The sequence below is a fragment of the Austrofundulus limnaeus genome, unplaced genomic scaffold (assembly GCF_001266775.1).
Source record: "Austrofundulus limnaeus strain Quisiro unplaced genomic scaffold, Austrofundulus_limnaeus-1.0 Scaffold31, whole genome shotgun sequence".
Lineage (NCBI taxonomy): Eukaryota > Metazoa > Chordata > Actinopteri > Cyprinodontiformes > Rivulidae > Austrofundulus > Austrofundulus limnaeus.
The window spans coordinates 245,202-263,620 of NW_013952433.1; the positions used below are offsets into that span (position 1 = coordinate 245,202).

Here is an 18,419-nt window from a genome sequence, read left to right on the forward strand (position 1 = left end):
TGTGTATGGAGGTCAAGGGTCACTGAACTTACCAAACCAAATTTGAGTTCCAGTAATTGGTTCTAAAGGTTTTGAAATCAATAAAACAACAGTACCCAAATTTATGCACCTGCCTCATTTTGTTTAACCAATTATTGCACACTTTCTATAAATCATATAAACTTCATTTCACTTCTCAAATATCACTGTGTTTGTCCCCTATATGGTATATTTAACTGATTTTTTTATCGAAACAATCAGTGATTTATTAAGGTAAATCAGGAAAATTAACAAGGCTGCCCAAACTTTCGCACCTCACTGTATCTGTCTCTGTTCATCTGTCTGTCCCTGTCCGTTTGTCTCTGTCCTGTTTCTGTCTGCCTGTCTCTTGAACCCTGGTCACACAGCCTCCAACTTCAGATGATCTGCACAAATCTGTTTTAGTTCTGTTTCCACTCATCAGCATCAAACGTCACAGCTGACAGAGAGAAATGTTTCTCACAGACTGGAGATAATCAAATGCCCCCTGAGAAGAAACATTTGGCCACAATAAAAGCTAAACTCTAAAMAATGCAGTCAATTGTTTCCTGTGAACATAGATCATCATCTTCATCTGGGAGTTCACTGGCTGTGACAGTCTCCTCATAATCTCAACTATCAAGCTCTCATTCAGATTAGACAACAAACATTTACAAAGTTCTTGTTTTTAGGATTATACAAGCTATGAACCTCTAGAATTAGCCTCATCCTTTCAGCTTGTTTTTTAAAGGTTGTCTGTGTTTTCACTGAGCCGCTTATAAATTCTCTGTTATGATCAAGTTATTGAGTAATGTTGTTACTGCTGTGCTCTCAAGTGGCAATTTCTTTCTTGCTAAGAGTTTTCATCCCACAATCCATCATTCCCATCGCAGCAGAAACATTTCWTGGAATAATTGCCATTAGGTGGATGGAGATGAAACGTTCTCGGTCCTTTCTGAGGCGTTTGGGTGGATTTTATGTGAGGAGACTACAACTCACGACAAAGAGACTTTAAGATTTGTTTTTGATTCGTTTTGCCCTAATAGGTGGTGGAAGTTGTGAAAATCCAGACTCGGAGCTCGAACCTGGTGAGACGGCTCCATAGATTCAATAATCTGATTTCTGTCTCCACAGGAACACGAGCTGAGAAAGATACTTCTCACTCGCTACTTTGGACATGAAAAGCTTCTCTCCAAGTCGGAGCTTGGTGGTGGAAGCGGTTCATCTGGAGTCTTTGTCAAGCCGTCATCAGGAGGTACTGAAAACCCCAAATAAACCCAGCAGACACTGAAATAACAGCAGAGGAAGCAAAAGCTGCTGATATGACAGCAATCTGCTTCCAAGGAGTTGTGCTGTTGAGGAAATGCTGGTTGGCGTTAAACCAGGTTAAAGCGGATCCTTTACAGTAAATGTGTATTTTAAGACATGCAAATATTGAGGCTTCCTATCTAAAGAAGACACTTCTGTTCATTCTAATTCTAAAAATTATGTTTTGGTTTTGAAAAAAAAAACAGTTTGAGCTCTGAGCATGATCAGCTGCTCATAACAGTTCTTTGTCGCATCTTATAAACACTTTATATAACAGTTTGTTTGCTTTTTTTAGTTCTCAGATTTCTTCAAAAAGGCTTCTGGTCATAGAGGCAGTGCTGTTTGAAGTTCTGTTTGCAGAACAATAAAACCTTCAACATTCACTCCTTTTAAATAGGATTAGTATTCTGCTGCAGAYGGCATCTTTTACCACGTCTTTTCATTTTAGAGCGACGTTTGTTTTGAAAATCTGATTTATTTAAATCTATTATTCCTTTTTATCAATAAACGTTTGACGTTCTTCTGGATGCAACACAGGATCAAACCATGATTGTTCCTCTTCTGTGTTTACCAGTTAGTTTTGTTGAACTGAAATCAAAGAGAAAAGTTATTCTGAACTTTAMCAGATGGTGCACTTTAAAAGTTTGTAATACTGAAATACAGGTTTCACTTAATGTAAACAAAACACTACCTGCATACTTTACTAAACAAATCTGAGTATAGACACTTAWTAAAACATCAAAAATGTGGAACTTGATATTTTGTGGTTGTTGCCACTGCRGATCTATTTATTTAGACTATTTTTGTAGTTTAACAACCTATGTGATAGTTGGCAGCCATTTAAAAATTTCCTTGTAAAAGTGAGAAAAAAAGATGTGTGGATTTTGTTGTCTGGTCTTTTGTTGTCTTCATGACTTAAGACTCGAGTTCCTTTTTTGAGTCTGACATGCAAATACTAATAAAAAAGTCAATAAAAGCGTCTTTATGTTTAAAAAAACTCGGCATAATACATGATTTTACTCATTTTGTCACATAGCAGGGTTATCATACTTTTGAACTTAGGCTAGCCAAAGTGAAACAGGAAGTGACATCAAACGGGGATTCTTTAAGAAAAGGAACTTTCTGGTTTTTGTTTATTAAAATAATATTATTTGAACTCCCTTTTTCATCTCTGATAGTGATTCAAAACAATCTAAAGTCTCATCTGTCATTGTAGCACTGCTCTGTTCACATTCAGACATTCCCCTCTGACATCACTTCCTGTTCCTTCCCATGTGAATATCTCCACAACTGTTCATCTCAGCCGTGTGACATATTTTTTGCAACATGTTATCACTGTTATCTTTCCAAAAATGCATTCATATTTGTACAAAAAATTGATGTCACAGACACTTTAAAGGTCTTCAAACCTTATTTTCTAAAAAACATTTGGCCAAATTGTTAAAGTTAGGATGCAGGAAGTCTCGTTCATTTATCTCCAGCTTTGTCTGCAGAGTKGAACAGTCCAGAAAATACTAAATTAATCTGGGTTCTGGGTAATTTTATTGTGACGAACCAGACTTTCAAACAGTTTGTTAAATGTAAAAAAAAATTTAGGCAGAGAGAACAGCTACTCGACAACATTTTACTAAGTCCTTTCATGTATTTGTAGGATCATGATTCAGATTAATTAAATCATAAGKATTTTCTTGAAATTGTTGCATAAACTTTTGCACGAACCTATAAAGTCCAGACTATCCAGATTATTAGTTTACTTTTAAAGGATTAAAAAAAAAGAAAAAAGTATTTTATAGTGTTTTGAAACCTTGTGCATCAGGACAGAAGTATCATTAGCCTGTGTTGTCAAAGCTTTTTTTTGTGCACATGTAATTTAAATCTTGATTATCTTTGTRGGAGGTTCTGCCGTGCTGGACTCTGATAAGCCGGGCAGCAACGTGGTGGAGATCCAGTGCCTCCTGGACAGCGTCGGTGCGACAGAGCTGGTCATCGATCTCATCGTCAACACCAAGAACGACCAGGTGTTCGAGGAGAGCATCCTGCTGGGGATCGCCCTTCTGCAGGGGGGAAACACGCAGATACAGGTGGGCTCCGCGCACTTTTATAATCGAGCATTTCTCAGTTTGTTTCTGGATAATCCATCCTCATCGCTGCGCTGCCTCCCCCCACCCCCGACCAGAACTCCTTCTACCACCAGCTGCACAAGCAGAAGAACTCGGAGAAGTTCTTCAAGGTTTTCTTCGACCGGATGAACCTGGCCCAGCAGGAGATCCGAGCCACCGTGTCCGTCAACATGTTTGAAGTCGGCTGCAGGAAAAACAACGACTGCGACGTCAGCAGCAGGAGGTCTAGGAAAGGTACACTGAAGTGATGACACTGTTGATTGCTAAGAATCGATTAAGCCCAAATTGAAATCCTCAATGTCTGAAACTACATCCTGTAATTAGCTTTAACAGAGTCCTAACACTTGAATGCYGACATTTCTCAGTAGACAAACTGAGTCACATGGGTCAGATCCTGAAACCAGACAGGCATTGCCATAGAAACACCTGGACAGATTAAAAAGTCTRAAAATCTATTGAACCTTTTCAGCTGGCGGGGTCCTGAAGTTCACGCTGGCCCCAGGTTTAAAACAGTCCTGGTGTGTTTTTTTAATGATCTTTGTTGCTCTGCTGACAGACTGCTGCAGTCACATGTCAGAGGACCATGTGACACCCCGGCATCACAAGCTTATCAAAGGCCCATTGTATCGAGATCTGGTGGTTTCGTGGCACAGAACCCCTTCTTAATCGTGCCTCACTTATCAAAGGAGTCTCTAAATTTGATTCATTGTTGCAGGACCGCTAGAAAGTCGGTAACGAAAACACATAAAAAACAAAAAAACGTGTCCCTCCTGCTCCTTTTTTGCATCCATCTGCTGTCAGATCCTGCCGCCCCGTCCAGTAGTTCAACTTCTTGGTGTTATTTTTCACACCTTCTGTGTGCTGCTCTGTAGGGAAAGACGCAGGCCTTCAAATGAGAGAGAACATGCGAGGGCAGCTGAAAGAGGCCTGCTCGGCGACCTCCAAGGCCTTCACTTCCTACAGGAGGGAGGTCGTCTCCGATCTGGAGGCTCTCGGCCAGAGCAGCGAGATATTCGGCACCGAGGAGGTGGCAGAGGAAACGCAGATGAACCAGACCATCGCCATCATGAAACCAGTCCTCCGGTATCTCCAGCTGCTTTGCGAAAACCACAACTCGGACCTGCAGGTATTGGATCTCACCGAAAAGCCTTTCGACATATTTAAACACATCATTTTATGTATTTCTTTTGCTCTTCAGAACTTCCTGCGCAATCAGAGCAACAAGACGAACTACAATCTGGTGTGTGAGACTCTTCAGTTCCTGGACTGCATCTGCGGGAGCACCACCGGAGGTCTCGGTTTGTTGGGACTTTACATCAATGAGGGGAATGTGGATCTGGTGCGCCAAACCCTGGAAACCATTACAGAGTACTGCCAGGGACCCTGCCACGAGAACCAGGTAGGAAAAAAAAACATTAGCTGAGATTAGGAGTTATTTGTTGGACTTAAACAGCAAAACCTTTTTGGAGACGAGTTTCTCTTCATAACTTTCCCGTCTGCAGTTGGACTGAGTGAAAAATATTTTCCAGCGCTGAGTTTTTGGTTCTGTTGGTCGTGTTTAAACACTAAGTGCTGCTTGTCCCCCCGCTGCCTTTCAGACCTGCATAGCCAAGCATGAGTCAAACGGCATCGACATTATTATAGCTCTGATTGTCAATCCCATCTACCCCCTGGGGGAGCATCGACTGGACCTGGTGCTGGAGCTGAAGGTGAGAGGCAGGTGACTCTGGCCAGTGCTCCTCGTAGCATTTGAGACCGAGCACAACTCAACTCAAGTGGATTTTTATCCATTCTTTTATGAAAAATGCCAAAAAAAAATAAAACCTTTGTTCTATTGAACAACCTGTAGTTTGAAAACTGAGACTTGAGCGCTCACCTGCTGGAGTCTGTTGTTGCAGAACAATGCGTCCAAACTTCTGCTGGCCATCATGGAGAGCCGCCACGACAGTGAGAACGCAGAAAAGATTCTCTACAAGATGAGACCCATTGAACTGGTAAGTGTGGATTAACAGCAGATGAAATTAAAACGCTTCCGTCTCGATTTAACCTCCGGTTTAACTCGCATGTTTTCAGGTGGACGCCATGAAGGAAGCCTACACCCAAGATTTGACGACCGAGGACGACGAGGACGGCGTTGGAGATGAAATCGCACCAAGAGACGTTGGACACAACATTTATATTCTGGCCCATCAGGTTGGTACACAAGCATTAGAGCGTTTTTATTGCTGTGTTTGCATGGACCTGTGCTGACCCCGGGGCGGTGCGCTCCAGAACTATAAACTGATAGAAGGCCGTTCCTCTGTGAATGAGCTGCTCTGACAGTTTTCTAAAATTAGTTTTCATAATGTGACACTGGTTTATGTAAGCTGGAAAGGGCAGGCTGAGTCTAGTCTAGCAGGTTTTCACTTCTGCACAGCGTCAGACCACCGACCAGTTTTAACATGATGGAAATGTAGGATGTTTTAGTTTTATTTTTGATGGATTTTGATTTGACAGGAGATGGAAATTTAGAGAAGCAGTTCTATAACCTTTTCAAAAGCGGAACGCTAGCTTTTTGTTAATCATAAAAATAAAGGAATAAGCAGAATAATTAGTTTTATAGGCTTYTTTTTCCTTTTATTAGGCTGAAATATGCTAAGTTTACAAAGGTTTTTTTGCAGGAAATATGAACAAAAACTGCCCAGCATTATTACAAATTTGAAATCCATCTTTACAATCAATTTAAACCTTGACACAAAATTATGAGTTGTAAAATATGCTGCCAAATATTTAGTTTTAGATGTGTCAAAATGGGAGAACAGTTGATTAACATTTGGTATTTTTCTAAGGAGATTATAAGTGGTACAATTTTTTTCCTGTGTGCAAATGAATTTCTACCAGCAATCCTAAATTTATTCTAATAACATTTTTAATCAAAACAACTCCTGAGTTTCAGYCAGTTTAGGGATTTTAAAAAAAAGGTCCTAACTTGTCTCAAACTGTATAGATTTAAAGTTGTCATCCTTATTTTTTGTGTCACTTCAGTAGAAAACGAAACCAAATATTAGTTTATTTAGTTTATTTATTTCTTCATCATCAGTGACTTTTTTAAGTGAAGAGAAAATAGAGACAGAGAGAAAAACAGAGAGAGAAGTAATTAGAAAGATAGAAAGATTGAAATAGCGATTAGAAGTATATTAAATATATACCAACAAAACACAGGACCACACACCCAACATCTGTCCGCTCACCTGAAAAATAAATGGATAAATACATGGAAGGCATATATAAATATATACACATACCCATACATATACAAAGATATACATACATACATGCCTACATTCATAAATATTGTCAGTACATGCACACAGACATATTTACACACTCAGTGACCAGTTAGAACCCCCTGGATCAGAACACCTGTTTGTGAGCAGTTGTGAACATGCGTGTAWATACAAGATTTCTCCAATGGAATATTTAATAGTGACTGTGGAGGATCGGAGACCCAACCCCCAAGACACAAGGCAGACATAGGGAAGACCAGAGCCCAAGGGCCCGAGAGGGATCCCGAGCGCAGAGCCCCAAGGGGCACCCGCACGGGAAGATCCGCCTACCCACCCCCCAGATCAGACCATAGGAGAGAACTGGGAGAGTCCCCCCAGCGACCACACGCACAGCCCCCGGGGCCAGCAGCGACAAACTCATGGGCCCCATCGGCACCCGCCATACCAGAGCAGATCCAGGAAAGGGCACAGAGGTCCGGGGCCCCCAGGGCACACCCCCTCCAGGCCAAAGCCTGACAGGGCCAGAGGCCCCGAGCCCCAGCAGGCAGTCGCCAGGCCAGGCCGGCACACACCCCAGCGCCCAACCCCAGATCCCGGGAACCCCCAGCATGCCGGCGGTCAGCCGCACACCCCACCGGGGGGCCGAGTAGCAGCGGGCCCCAGATAAACCAGCAGGAGGGGCAGCCCAGACCGCAGCCTGACAAATACCCAAACATACACAATCGCACCATCCCACCCTCATCCTCACCCCCACTCAGTCAAAGACATACAAGGACGCCACATTCCACTCATACCCCCGATCCACACTCTATACCCCCCAGGTCCAGGACATGTACCCACCCCCTATTGGAGGCAGCACACACCCAAACCCAGGAGGTAGACCCAATCATTCTGAGGTGGACGGGAGTAGGTAGCCAAGTCCCGGCCCGGGCTGCACCAGGACGCCCGGCCAGCCCCCCGCCACAGAGAAGCCACACCCATGACCACCCCACCACACCGCCAATGACCAAGTGCACTCCCCCAGCTGTCCACCCCCCAGAATCCGACAGTCACCCTGGCCAGGGGGTCACCCACAGGAACCAAGAGCCACTCCTCAGGAGACCAAACAGCACCAGGGAGGATGGAGAGCCAGCCCTGCCCCCGGCAACCGTCCAAGCCCCGAGCCCACCCACAGCCCAGGACCGCACCTGGCGGCCCGCCCTTCTTCAGGACCCCCTCCCCAAATGGCAGCCGAGGAACGGGATGGGAATAAAGACCCCGACACCCACACCCCCACCCCCAGATGTACTGTTGATGTGTGTTGTTCTATAGAGCAATTAAATGGGGTAAGAAGAGGAGGCAGAGGCCTCCGTGGTGCCAGTTTCCCCTCCACCACTACTCTAACCCAAAACCCTAAGTGTCTAAATGCAAACCTTGGGGGTGGGCACAGGCACAGGAGGCGAGAGTGGTGCCATCCGGCCACCTATAGCCATGAGTGCCCACCTTAAGTTCCTATATATGAATTTCATGAAAATGTTATGAGTGAATGTCTAAGATGTACAATAAAATTTGGGGCCCAGGTGGTTATGGCAAATAGAAATTTAATATTGTTGCTCTTATAACACAACTGTGCCCCCCCAAAAAACTCTACATGGGTGAAGTTGAAAGTGAAGAGGATGGAGGTGTGCGGTGAGGGATGGGGGGAATAAGCTGAAGGAGCAAAATGCTCCCACGGGGAGTCGGCTCCCCCGCTGGCCCCAGTAAGTCCTCCCGTTCCCCGAAACCCACCCAGGAAGAGCAGCCCAAKTACCTSTCTCTCCAGGCAAACCGCCAAGCCCACGGAACCCCAGAACATGGACTGACAGGGCCCCGAAGGCCACCAGAAACCGGGACCAACACCCCACCCCCCAGAGCCACCGAGACCCCCAAAACTCGACCCCAGCCCCATAGCTGGCCCGCCACCCYGAGAYGCCACCGTTCCCCAGCAAGGACGACCCGGCCAAGAGCGCCCACCCAACCGCCGACAGAGCAAGGGGGCACCCAGGGCGGGCCCCCGCCACAGCAAAGGGGCCAACCAGCCGGCCCAGCACGGCCCCCAGCCACCACCAAAGGCCACCAACCCAATCCTCACCCCAGAAGACATACTACACCCACCCTTACATTTTCAGCAGCTGTCATCCTAATCTGACGAATCAGTCAGGAAGTTTCATGATGAGACTTTTGTCTGGCCTTGAAAATGAGCTGATGCAACGTGGATGTAACGCCTGGAACTCTGGAACAAACTTTAAAAAAGAAAAACTTTTTATATTTTTATTTATTTTTTTGATGTGCATCTCTTTAAAACTGATCGTCATTTTCAAATTAAAAATACTTTTCAATGATTTTATTTTTTGCTTTTAAAAAGGAATAATAAAAATAAGAAATAGGATGTTAATCTTGTAATTTTGTAATTTTCTTTTGTATCATTTTACAAGGACATTTTGGTAGAACATTAGAATTTAAACTGGGAATATGCGATTTAAATGTAGTTATTATTATTATTATTTTTATTCTCAGTTGGCTCGACACAACAAGTTCCTGCAGCAGAGTTTCCGACCCGGATTAAGATCGGGCCTGGATGCTGAGAAGGACGAAGCTCTTCATCATTACGCCAACCACACAGCTCAGATAGAAGTAAACATCACGTCCATTTAATCTGATCATTTCTGAGACGTGTGGAGAAAAAGAATTTCTCTCTCTTCAGATCGTGCGTCATGACCGCAGCATGGAGCAGATCGTGTTTCCCGTCCCGAACATCTGCGAGTACCTCACCGAGGAGTCCAAGACGCGTGTGTTCACCACCACCGAGCGAGACGACCAGGGCAGTAAGGTCAACGACTTCTTCCAGCAGTTTGACAACCTCTACAATGAGATGAAGTGGCAGAAGAAGATCCGCAGTAAGCCTAAATACAATAAATTAGTTATTGTTTTGTCTTAAAAATGTTAACTGTATAAAGGCAATAAATTTAAGCAAAGATGAGAGAAACAAAAAATAAAGAAGAACCTACAAGGAAAAAATAAGAGTGTCGCTACACTTTCTTTGTAAAGCTCACATCAAAACAAAGTGGGAAGAAGTACTAACTTATTTAAATGTTAAATTTAATATTTAAAATTATGACTGTAACTTTAATTTTACATTTTAGGCATGTTTTAAGGAAACTTTGTTATTTATCATGACATCATATCCGGGGTGGGACCAGGTTTTCTATAAACATTGTGAGAACGTGATGGGCGGCTGCTTTGTTTAGCTCTCCGGAGCCACAGACCGGCTCGGAGGGAAATGGTGTCTTTAGATATGAAAATAAACATTTAACTGACAACTTAATGGGTTTTCTGCGCATGATTCAGGTTTCCAATCAGAACAAGTCATCACAGTATGTTGTTTTTTGTGGTTCCTGCACAGAAAATAAGGCCCTGTTTTGGTTTTCACGCCATATCTCTCTTTGGGGGAGCATCTCCTTCTACCTGGCCTGTATCCTCAACACCGTCGTGGCCGTGTTCTACCCCTTTGGGGACGARGAAGACGAGGGTAATGATTTTTCTTTTCTTTTCTTTTTCTTAATAAGTGACCTCAAATCTTCCATTTTCCAGACCTGCTTGATCAAACGGCCACAGAAAACCAAGCATGCACACCTAGAGCCAATTTAGCGTTGCCCAATAACCCAACATGCRGGTTCTTGGAGCGCAGGAGGAAATTGGGAGTTCCCACAGAAAAACCCAGAGATATCCACGTTTCCAACTCAATACCGTATTGCTGCGAGGCAACTATGCAAACCATCTGCTCCAACCTGCAACTCTGGTCTTAAACCAATGTTCTTTTGGTTGTTTTATTGTGACAGGACGTTCTGTTAATTAATAGATCCTGTTATGTAATAGTGATACATAATAGTCCGTTGATCATGTGCCGATTAAAATGACAAGGTAAATTTACAAAACCCATGCAGCCAATAATAAACTGCATCAAGGAAACAGATCAGAACACATACATACATACGCCACTGTTGTTTTCAAGTGTTTAATATGCTACCATTTTTTTTAAACATTATTTATTAAGGATAGATATTCTAAAATTAACTGAGCCAGATGTATAAGAAACCAGCTGAAAATACCCTTTCTTATTTGACTACAAATTTTATGCAACTTGCTGCAACAATTGTTTCTAAATCCAGCTGCTTTGGGTCCAAACTGTGAACAAAACAGAACTTTAAACTATTGAGAGTTATTTTTGTTCAGCTTTTCCTGTTGCTTCTGGCTAAAGGTAATTCAGTAGCTATTTTGGATACTACATGATGATAATGAAATGACTGGGCCCAAAAGTGCAGTAAAAACATCTTAAATAATCCTTCTTCAGCCTGTTGTTATTATTAATGATCTCTGGGTGTTCACACCTGAAACTGGCTGTCTGGTTATTTAAATGCTCCATATTTCTTTATGTTTTTTCTTCCTCATGCCTCTAATCTGGATTTGAATTTCTATCGTTTGATGTGGGACAGCTTACACTTTAATGGACTTAATGCTCTTGTAGCTCCGCCCAGTTTTACTCTCCATTCAGGCTGGGTCAAAACACCAAATTTTTATTTATTAATTTTTAAACCATTTCAAGTTGAATTCCATGTTGTGTATGTTTTTATCTTATTTTTACAATGAGTTTTGATGGTACGTACATCAGAAATGAATTTATACCGTTAAGTTTGTACGTTTTTGTGTGATGAAGGTTTGTATTTTACCAAAAATGACTCCGGTTTTCATCCCCCAGACCAAAAACGTGCACATCAGGTTAATTAGGTTAATTGGTAACTCTAAATTGTGCCCCGGTGTGAGTGAGAGCGTGAATGATAGTTGGCCAGCTCCCCAATTAKCCAGAAGGAAAAAGCTCTTGATTAATTATCGGTGCATCTCATTTTCCTTCAGAAACACGAGCTCCTCTGCTTGGTTTGCTCGACACTCTGAAGCAGAGAGGCTTGTTTTGAGCACTAAGGTCCCCTCGGACTGTTTGACATTTTTAAGTGTTGCCTTCGGCAGTGTGCGCCAACTTAAGCTCTTAGTTTGAGTGAATAATTTAGTCGAACACTGCTAAGTTTCAAACCTCGTTAACACGGACGGTTTACTCTTTCACCCAGGCATCTTGTCCCCGTTCTGGAGTATCTTACTGTGGGTGGCTCTGGGGGTCTCCACCACCCTACTTCCTGTCCTCCCAAAGCAGTGGGGCATCGTGTTCTTCTTCGTCTCCCTCCTTTTGCGAGCTATCTACACAATGGGCCTGGCCCCTGCTCTGCTGTTGCTCGGTACTATAAATGTAAGTGAAGGATGTTTTTGGTGTTTTATTCCATTAAACTGTTGAATCTGGTTTTCACCTCTAGTTTTTTTTRATTTTCAGCTGTTTAACAAGTTAATCTATCTTGTGAGTTTTGTGGGGAACAAGGGAACGTTCACCCGAGGCTACAAAGCAGTTGTGATGGACATGTTCTTTYTTTACCATTTGGCGTACGCCTTCATCTGCGTCCTGGGCCTCTTTGTTCACGAGTTCTTCTACAGCTTCTTGGTAAGAATCCCTCCGTACGTCGACTAGTTATTAACCAGCTGAAGCTTTTATCACTGGTTAGGATTRGCTGACGATGATCTACTTCCACAGCTGTTTGACTTGGTGATCCGAGAAGAGACGCTGCTGAATGTGATCAAAAGCGTGACGAGGAACGGCCGCTCCATATTTCTGACGGCTATTCTCGCCATCTTCCTCGTCTACTTTTTCTCCATCATCGGCTTCCTCTTCCTCAAGGACGACTTCCGCATGGAGGTGGACCGCCTCCCAGSACCAGGTCAGAACCCAACTTTTTGTTTCCACATGCTAACTGCTTTTTAACACACCGAGCTATGGAGACCAGAAAGTGCCAGGTTTAAAAATAAAAACAGTTAAGCGAATTCATTCTCCTGTTCTAGTAAACAACATATTAAACTGCAGCAGTAGAAAAGTAGACAATGTGCAGTTCAAATCAGACCTGCTGGGAACTTGCAATCTGTGAAATGCTGCATGATGTGTGCTTAGAAAACATAAAATAAATGTATACAAACATATTTCTGCTGTAACCAAAGGGTCAACTTTAGTAGAATTGATAAATATCTCATACAGAGATGTGTTTTGTTAAGTTATGACACTACAGATGATTCTAGAGTTTTTTATGATGATTATAGTGTAATGTTTACGTTATAGACAGTTCCTAAACCCTTAGTTCACTTCTCTTTTAAATAAAAGTATTGTGATTAAATACTTAGGCCTTTAATATAATAAATGTATATTTTGTTATTTTATTTTAATGCAGAGTTAGAAACAAAACACCTAAGGAGATTAAGTTTTTCCTTTAAATAACTGTTTTATGTTTTGCTAATTGTTATTTTATAAACCTTATAAATAAAGTGTTTCCCTTTTAAGAAAAATAAGCAGRGAGAATCTGTTTTTTTTTCTTATATTAGCTCTGCAAGACACACTGGCACATAAACAAACTACAGCACCTGTATATTTTATTACTAAAGTATTAATATTGGCACAAGTTGGGCTCCATACATAAGCTTTAATTTTAGCTTTGATCTTTCTGTTCCTACTTGATTATCGTATGTCACGAGCTCAGTATTTATTCATAAAACAATTACATATTTCAAACAAAGATGAAGAGGCTGTGCTGCATTTTTTGAGGAACTGTTTGTTCAGGCTGGAGGAYCAGAAACAAAGCAGAACTATTAGAAATGGGTGTTACTGTGATTCACAGTATGAGGTTCAACTTCATGCATCCCTTTTTTGTCCTATTGAAGCTGTAAAGAGAGCATTTTATTTATATAGAAAACACCTGTATGTGTCGTGTGCTGCAACACACATTTTTGAATGTCATCCTTGTGACAGAAACAGTAGCATTAAATCCTAACAACTTGCAAGGTAACATTGTAAACTAAAGAATTTGCATTTCCTGCAAAATTGCAGTGTAAATGCTRAATGCTGAAAGGTTTTGCTGAAAGCTGCTGAATTTGCTGAGAAATTTTAACAGCAAATATATATTTATGTTAATGTGTGTTATATTTGAACAGCTGAATTCTGCTGAAAGTAGAACAACAAAAGAAATATTTGAGTAGAAATATAGCAAAAAATGTTAAAGTCTGAAAGGAGAGAAAAAAGCTAAAATTAGCYATAAGCACAAAGTAGGTGAAACAAGTTAAAATTAAGAGACAGATGGGGAAATGAAAATGAAAAWTTTCAAATTAGCAATAAACAAGAAAAGAAGTACTTGCAATTTGTTTTGAAATAGTTKAAATAGCTGAAACTACCCRAAKAATTGTWTAAAAAGTAGCTGAAATTAGCACAACAAAACATAGCACWTTTGCTGAATTAAGCAGTAAAAAGCTAAAAGGATTAGAGTAAGTAAAAAAATGATGTTTGCTCTTGTAAAATATCAAAAAAGCTCAAATTAGCAGAGAAGTAGCTGAAAAGAAGCCAAAAAACTSAATCAAAAACAAAGATGCAGAATGAGCATTTAGTAAGTAGCTGAAATTATCACAAAGATCAATGTAGCTGAAAAAAACATCAGATTAGCTGAAAATGGCAAAAAAGTTGCTAAAATTGTGGGAAACGGCTAAAAGAAGCATAAAACGCTTGAATTAGCRGAAAAAGGCTCATAGAAGCACAAAAAATGTTGTCATCAGAATAGCTGAAAAGCGTAGAAAGATAGGTGAAATTTAAATAAAAGCTAAAATTGACATAAATAAATAAATAAATAAATAAATAAATAAATAAAGAAATAAATAAAAAGCTGAAGGAAGCTAAAATTAGCAAAAAGAAGTTTAAAAAAGCAGAACCAGAGCAAAAGGTAAAAAGTACAGTAAAGATTTATGAATATTTTTGAAGGATTTTAAGGATGATGAAAACAGCTTCCTTCATTTTTTATGAGGAAAAAAAATGATGAAAAAGGCTAAATATCTCAAAGTATAAACTGCTGAAATGCATATTTCACATATTCATAGCTGGAAGGGGATGAACATTTTATATATAAATTGCAGTTGGACAAAACTTGTGGAATGAGATGTGCCAAAAAAAACCAATGGAAGAAGAAAAAAAAATCATCTTTAAAGTGTGAATGCTTGATAAGTAATAATGAACTTAGTGAAGTAAACTTCATGACCTGGTTTGACCGTGATAGTTGTAGTTTTTGTTTTTAAATTTCCCTTTAGACTTTGCGCTTTTGTGATTTCTCAAGGAGCCACTTTAATCAGCGTCTGTGAGAATATACATTGGCCTCACAACAGTGTAGAATGTGTACAGTGTGCTATATGTGCGTCCCGAGACACATGTTTTGATAACACTGTGGAGAGTGTGGGTGTGTTTAATGAGCTGACGATCAGGGAGACATCCTGCCTGCACATGTGCACCTGTTGCATAACCTGGTGGCCGCGCCATCCTGTGTTTTGCTGAATAGAGCGCAGCAGAGCAGCGCTGGGTTATGTAACCAGCCGAGCTCACGCCTGTGTGTGTGTGTGTGTGTGTGTGTGTGTGTGTGTGTCAGCTGAGGGCTGAGCCGAGAAACTTCATCAAAGCCGGGGAGCGTCTCTGTCCACAGTGCAGCTGCTGTGGAGCTGCGACCCTTAACCCCCGCAGAGGGTTTACCAAACATCCATCCTCTTCTTCCTCTTGTTTCTGAGATCTGCTGTCGGGGAAGAAAACATTTTTACAAAAGCTCCTGTCACAACAAGCAACGTACSTCTCCTGATGGGGGGAATTTGCCCGTGTGCAAATGATTTGTTCCTTTTTTTTTACTATTATTTCCTGCAACTCTTCACCGCCCACCCAGCAGCTGTTGCCTCAGTTTACATAATGGCTGACTTTCTTACTCATTTAASTGACGCTGAATAGACGAAGCTATAAGATGTTTTAATGCAGGAAATAATTTAATAGTTTTTTTTTTCATATGAAAATGTTCTATACTGTTCTAAATTAACCAACAGCAGATAAAGTTTCTCTTTTTTTTTTCTTCCTAGAAAAACACGACTTGTTGACTAAAGGTGTAAACACAGACTCGTGTTTGAAAGACAGCTGCCCTGACGCACCAGCTACCACCTCACCTCCTGGTAAATGTTCCCATTAACATTAAAATTAACTTTAAAATAAAAATCTCATCAAGGAAGTCACCGCTGAGGAGACGAGTTTGACGATTTTGTTGTTGGACGGCYGTAGTGTGTGTTTGACATTTCCAGCTGTAGAGTCCCTGAGAGGTTACTAACACAAACACTCTGAGGTGCGCACACACACTCAAACACACACACACACACTGAGGCGTGCACACAAAGAAACTTGATGAGGCAGATGGGAGTGACTCACACTTCTGAAGCCATGGATCACCTGCGCTGTAGGGGCACGCACGTGATCTCATCCACATCCTTCACCTCCTCTTCCTCCTCAGCCGTCATGCTGAGTTCATCCTTTCACTGRATTTCACTTAGCATATAAATAGCAAAATTGGTTTCTTTGTAAATTTTTTCTTGCAGCTGAATCATAGCTTTATTTTTAGACGAGGTCAGCTTGTATCAACTAGTTTTTGTTTTTTCTCTTTTAAAGTTTTTTTTCTTTAAAATATTTAGCTCACTGCGTATTTTTATGGGATATAATGAGTCATTTTTGGTTGTTATTGAGGCATATATTCTGGATTTAACACATTTAGATGTTCAGATGTTAAGCTTTTTTTGTTAGGCTCGTCTGTTTTGATCCCCCCTTTTCACATGTTGTGTGTTTTGTTACAGATGAAGATGATGGGATGGAGCGTGTGTGCGATACTCTTCGCATGTGTATCATCACTGTGTTGAACCAGGGGTTACGTAATGGAGGAGGTGTTGGAGATATTCTGAGGAAACCCTCTAAAATGGTCAGAACATCTTTTAAATTGACCTTTTTTCCTCCTAAAGTGTTTGCTGAAATAGTTTGCAGGTGATTTTTTTTTTAAATATTCATATTTTAACCCTCCAGGAACCTCTCTTTGCGGCTCGTGTGGTTTACGACCTTCTCTTCTTCTTCATCGTCATCATCATCGTGCTCAATCTGATCTTCGGCGTGATCATCGACACGTTTGCCGACCTGAGGAGCGAGAAGCAGAGGAAGGAGGAGATTCTTAAAACCACCTGTTTCATCTGCGGTGCGTGATTTAGGCCGCGCGTTCGGAAGGACGCTCGTTGAAGAAACGCTCGTTAAAGAGAGCTGCTGTCTTGCAGGTTTGGAACGGGACAAATTTGACAACAAGACGGTGTCTTTTGAGGAGCACATCAAATCGGAGCACAACATGTGGCACTACCTTTACTTCCTGGTCCTGGTGAGGGTGAAGGATCCGACGGAGTACACCGGCCCTGAGAGCTACGTGGCCCAGATGATTGCAGTCAGTACAACTCCTTTTCTATACATACTCAGCTTATACACACCCTTGAAAATATGGCTGTGTCCAAATTCAGGGGCTGCGTCCTCCGAAGGGCGATTTTGTCGGCTGCTTGAATCACAGCGCCGCGCCGGAGGCTGTCCAAATTGGAAGACTCCTCCGATGCGGCCAACAAATGCATCCTTCTTTTTCCCTGACTTGAGGGACGGGTCTGATGGATCCTTCTCGGCCCACCTTTTCCCATGATGCATTGCGGGCCGACCAATTTTTTTTCTTTTGCTCGTAATTCAAGATTCAAGAGTTTTATTGTCATATGCCCAGCAATGGTGGATGAATCAAGAGAAAGGAGTACAGTTTTAAATAAAAATCTGCCGGTATAAAAATTGAAAGTTTCAAGCGGTTGTGCTGTTAATGCTTTTTCATTTGTATAGACATGTTTTTAAACGTTCTCGTCAGAAATCAAACAAGCTAGTTTAGCTTAAAGATGCACCTACCTGTCCCTTAGTTTTTAAGAAATTTCCTTTAAGCTAGTTTTGTGACATTATTAATACTAATATACTGATTTTTGCCAATTTTCAATCTATTTTTGCTCTGAATCTGAAGACTAGACCGTCCCAATTCACAGCCACTTTTTTCCAGTCTTTGTGGTCTACCAAGGACTAGGCCCATAGACCGAGTAGGTCCTTTGAAGGACCCAGCCCCTGAATTTGGACACAGCCTGTATCATACTATTATTTGTTTGGTTTTGACTTTYATTAACACTTTAATATTAATAAACTTTACAATACTGGGTGGCATACTGGTTCATACCAAAAACTTTTTTTTGTTTTCAATTTTATATGAATTTTCCGAATATTGGTTTACAAAGCCTTAACTCGTTCTGGATGTTACATCACACCCACCAGGAAACCGTTTCACGGGGGACACTTTTTCTTGCAGCACCGCTCAACACGCTTACAGGGAATGACAGCACAAAGGACAACTATTGTCGTTGGAGCCGTCTTCTCAATAACTGGCAAAGGGTGGCGATTTCGCAGCTTATATTGACTGACAAGAAAAAAAAGCTGAATAGTACACCTCTTCAGATAGATTTCATGCACAAAATAAATTTGCCCAATAATGATCTTTGCTCAACCCTTCTCCTTCATGACTGTAAAATGAATCATTTAGATTGAACCTTGGAGGAACACTCCGTATTAAACATACACAAAAAAAATAGTAGTAATATTAATAGTAAGAATAAGAATAATAAAAATAAAGTAACATTAAAAAATGTGATATAATAAAAAAAAATTTTATATACGTGTATATAT

At 41.3% G+C, this 18,419-nt stretch overlaps 1 protein-coding gene across 3 annotated transcripts in view; it reads left to right on the forward strand.

Moving 5' to 3' along the window:
• itpr2 (inositol 1,4,5-trisphosphate receptor, type 2) overlaps positions 1-18,419 on the forward strand; it is a 68,360-nt gene that overhangs the window by 38,936 nt on the left and 11,005 nt on the right. For all 3 annotated transcript variants that reach the window (XM_014005499.1, XM_014005500.1, XM_014005501.1), the window contains 18 exons: positions 1,132-1,252; positions 3,202-3,386; positions 3,482-3,659; positions 4,298-4,551; positions 4,624-4,824; positions 5,024-5,134; positions 5,324-5,419; positions 5,499-5,618; positions 9,227-9,343; positions 9,414-9,606; positions 10,113-10,238; positions 11,830-12,005; positions 12,087-12,251; positions 12,342-12,525; positions 15,725-15,814; positions 16,484-16,605; positions 16,707-16,872; positions 16,949-17,109. In XM_014005499.1, coding sequence (XP_013860953.1) covers positions 1,132-1,252; positions 3,202-3,386; positions 3,482-3,659; positions 4,298-4,551; positions 4,624-4,824; positions 5,024-5,134; positions 5,324-5,419; positions 5,499-5,618; positions 9,227-9,343; positions 9,414-9,606; positions 10,113-10,238; positions 11,830-12,005; positions 12,087-12,251; positions 12,342-12,525; positions 15,725-15,814; positions 16,484-16,605; positions 16,707-16,872; positions 16,949-17,109 — 2,766 coding nt within the window. The remainder of the gene's footprint in view (positions 1-1,131; positions 1,253-3,201; positions 3,387-3,481; positions 3,660-4,297; positions 4,552-4,623; positions 4,825-5,023; positions 5,135-5,323; positions 5,420-5,498; positions 5,619-9,226; positions 9,344-9,413; positions 9,607-10,112; positions 10,239-11,829; positions 12,006-12,086; positions 12,252-12,341; positions 12,526-15,724; positions 15,815-16,483; positions 16,606-16,706; positions 16,873-16,948; positions 17,110-18,419) is intronic.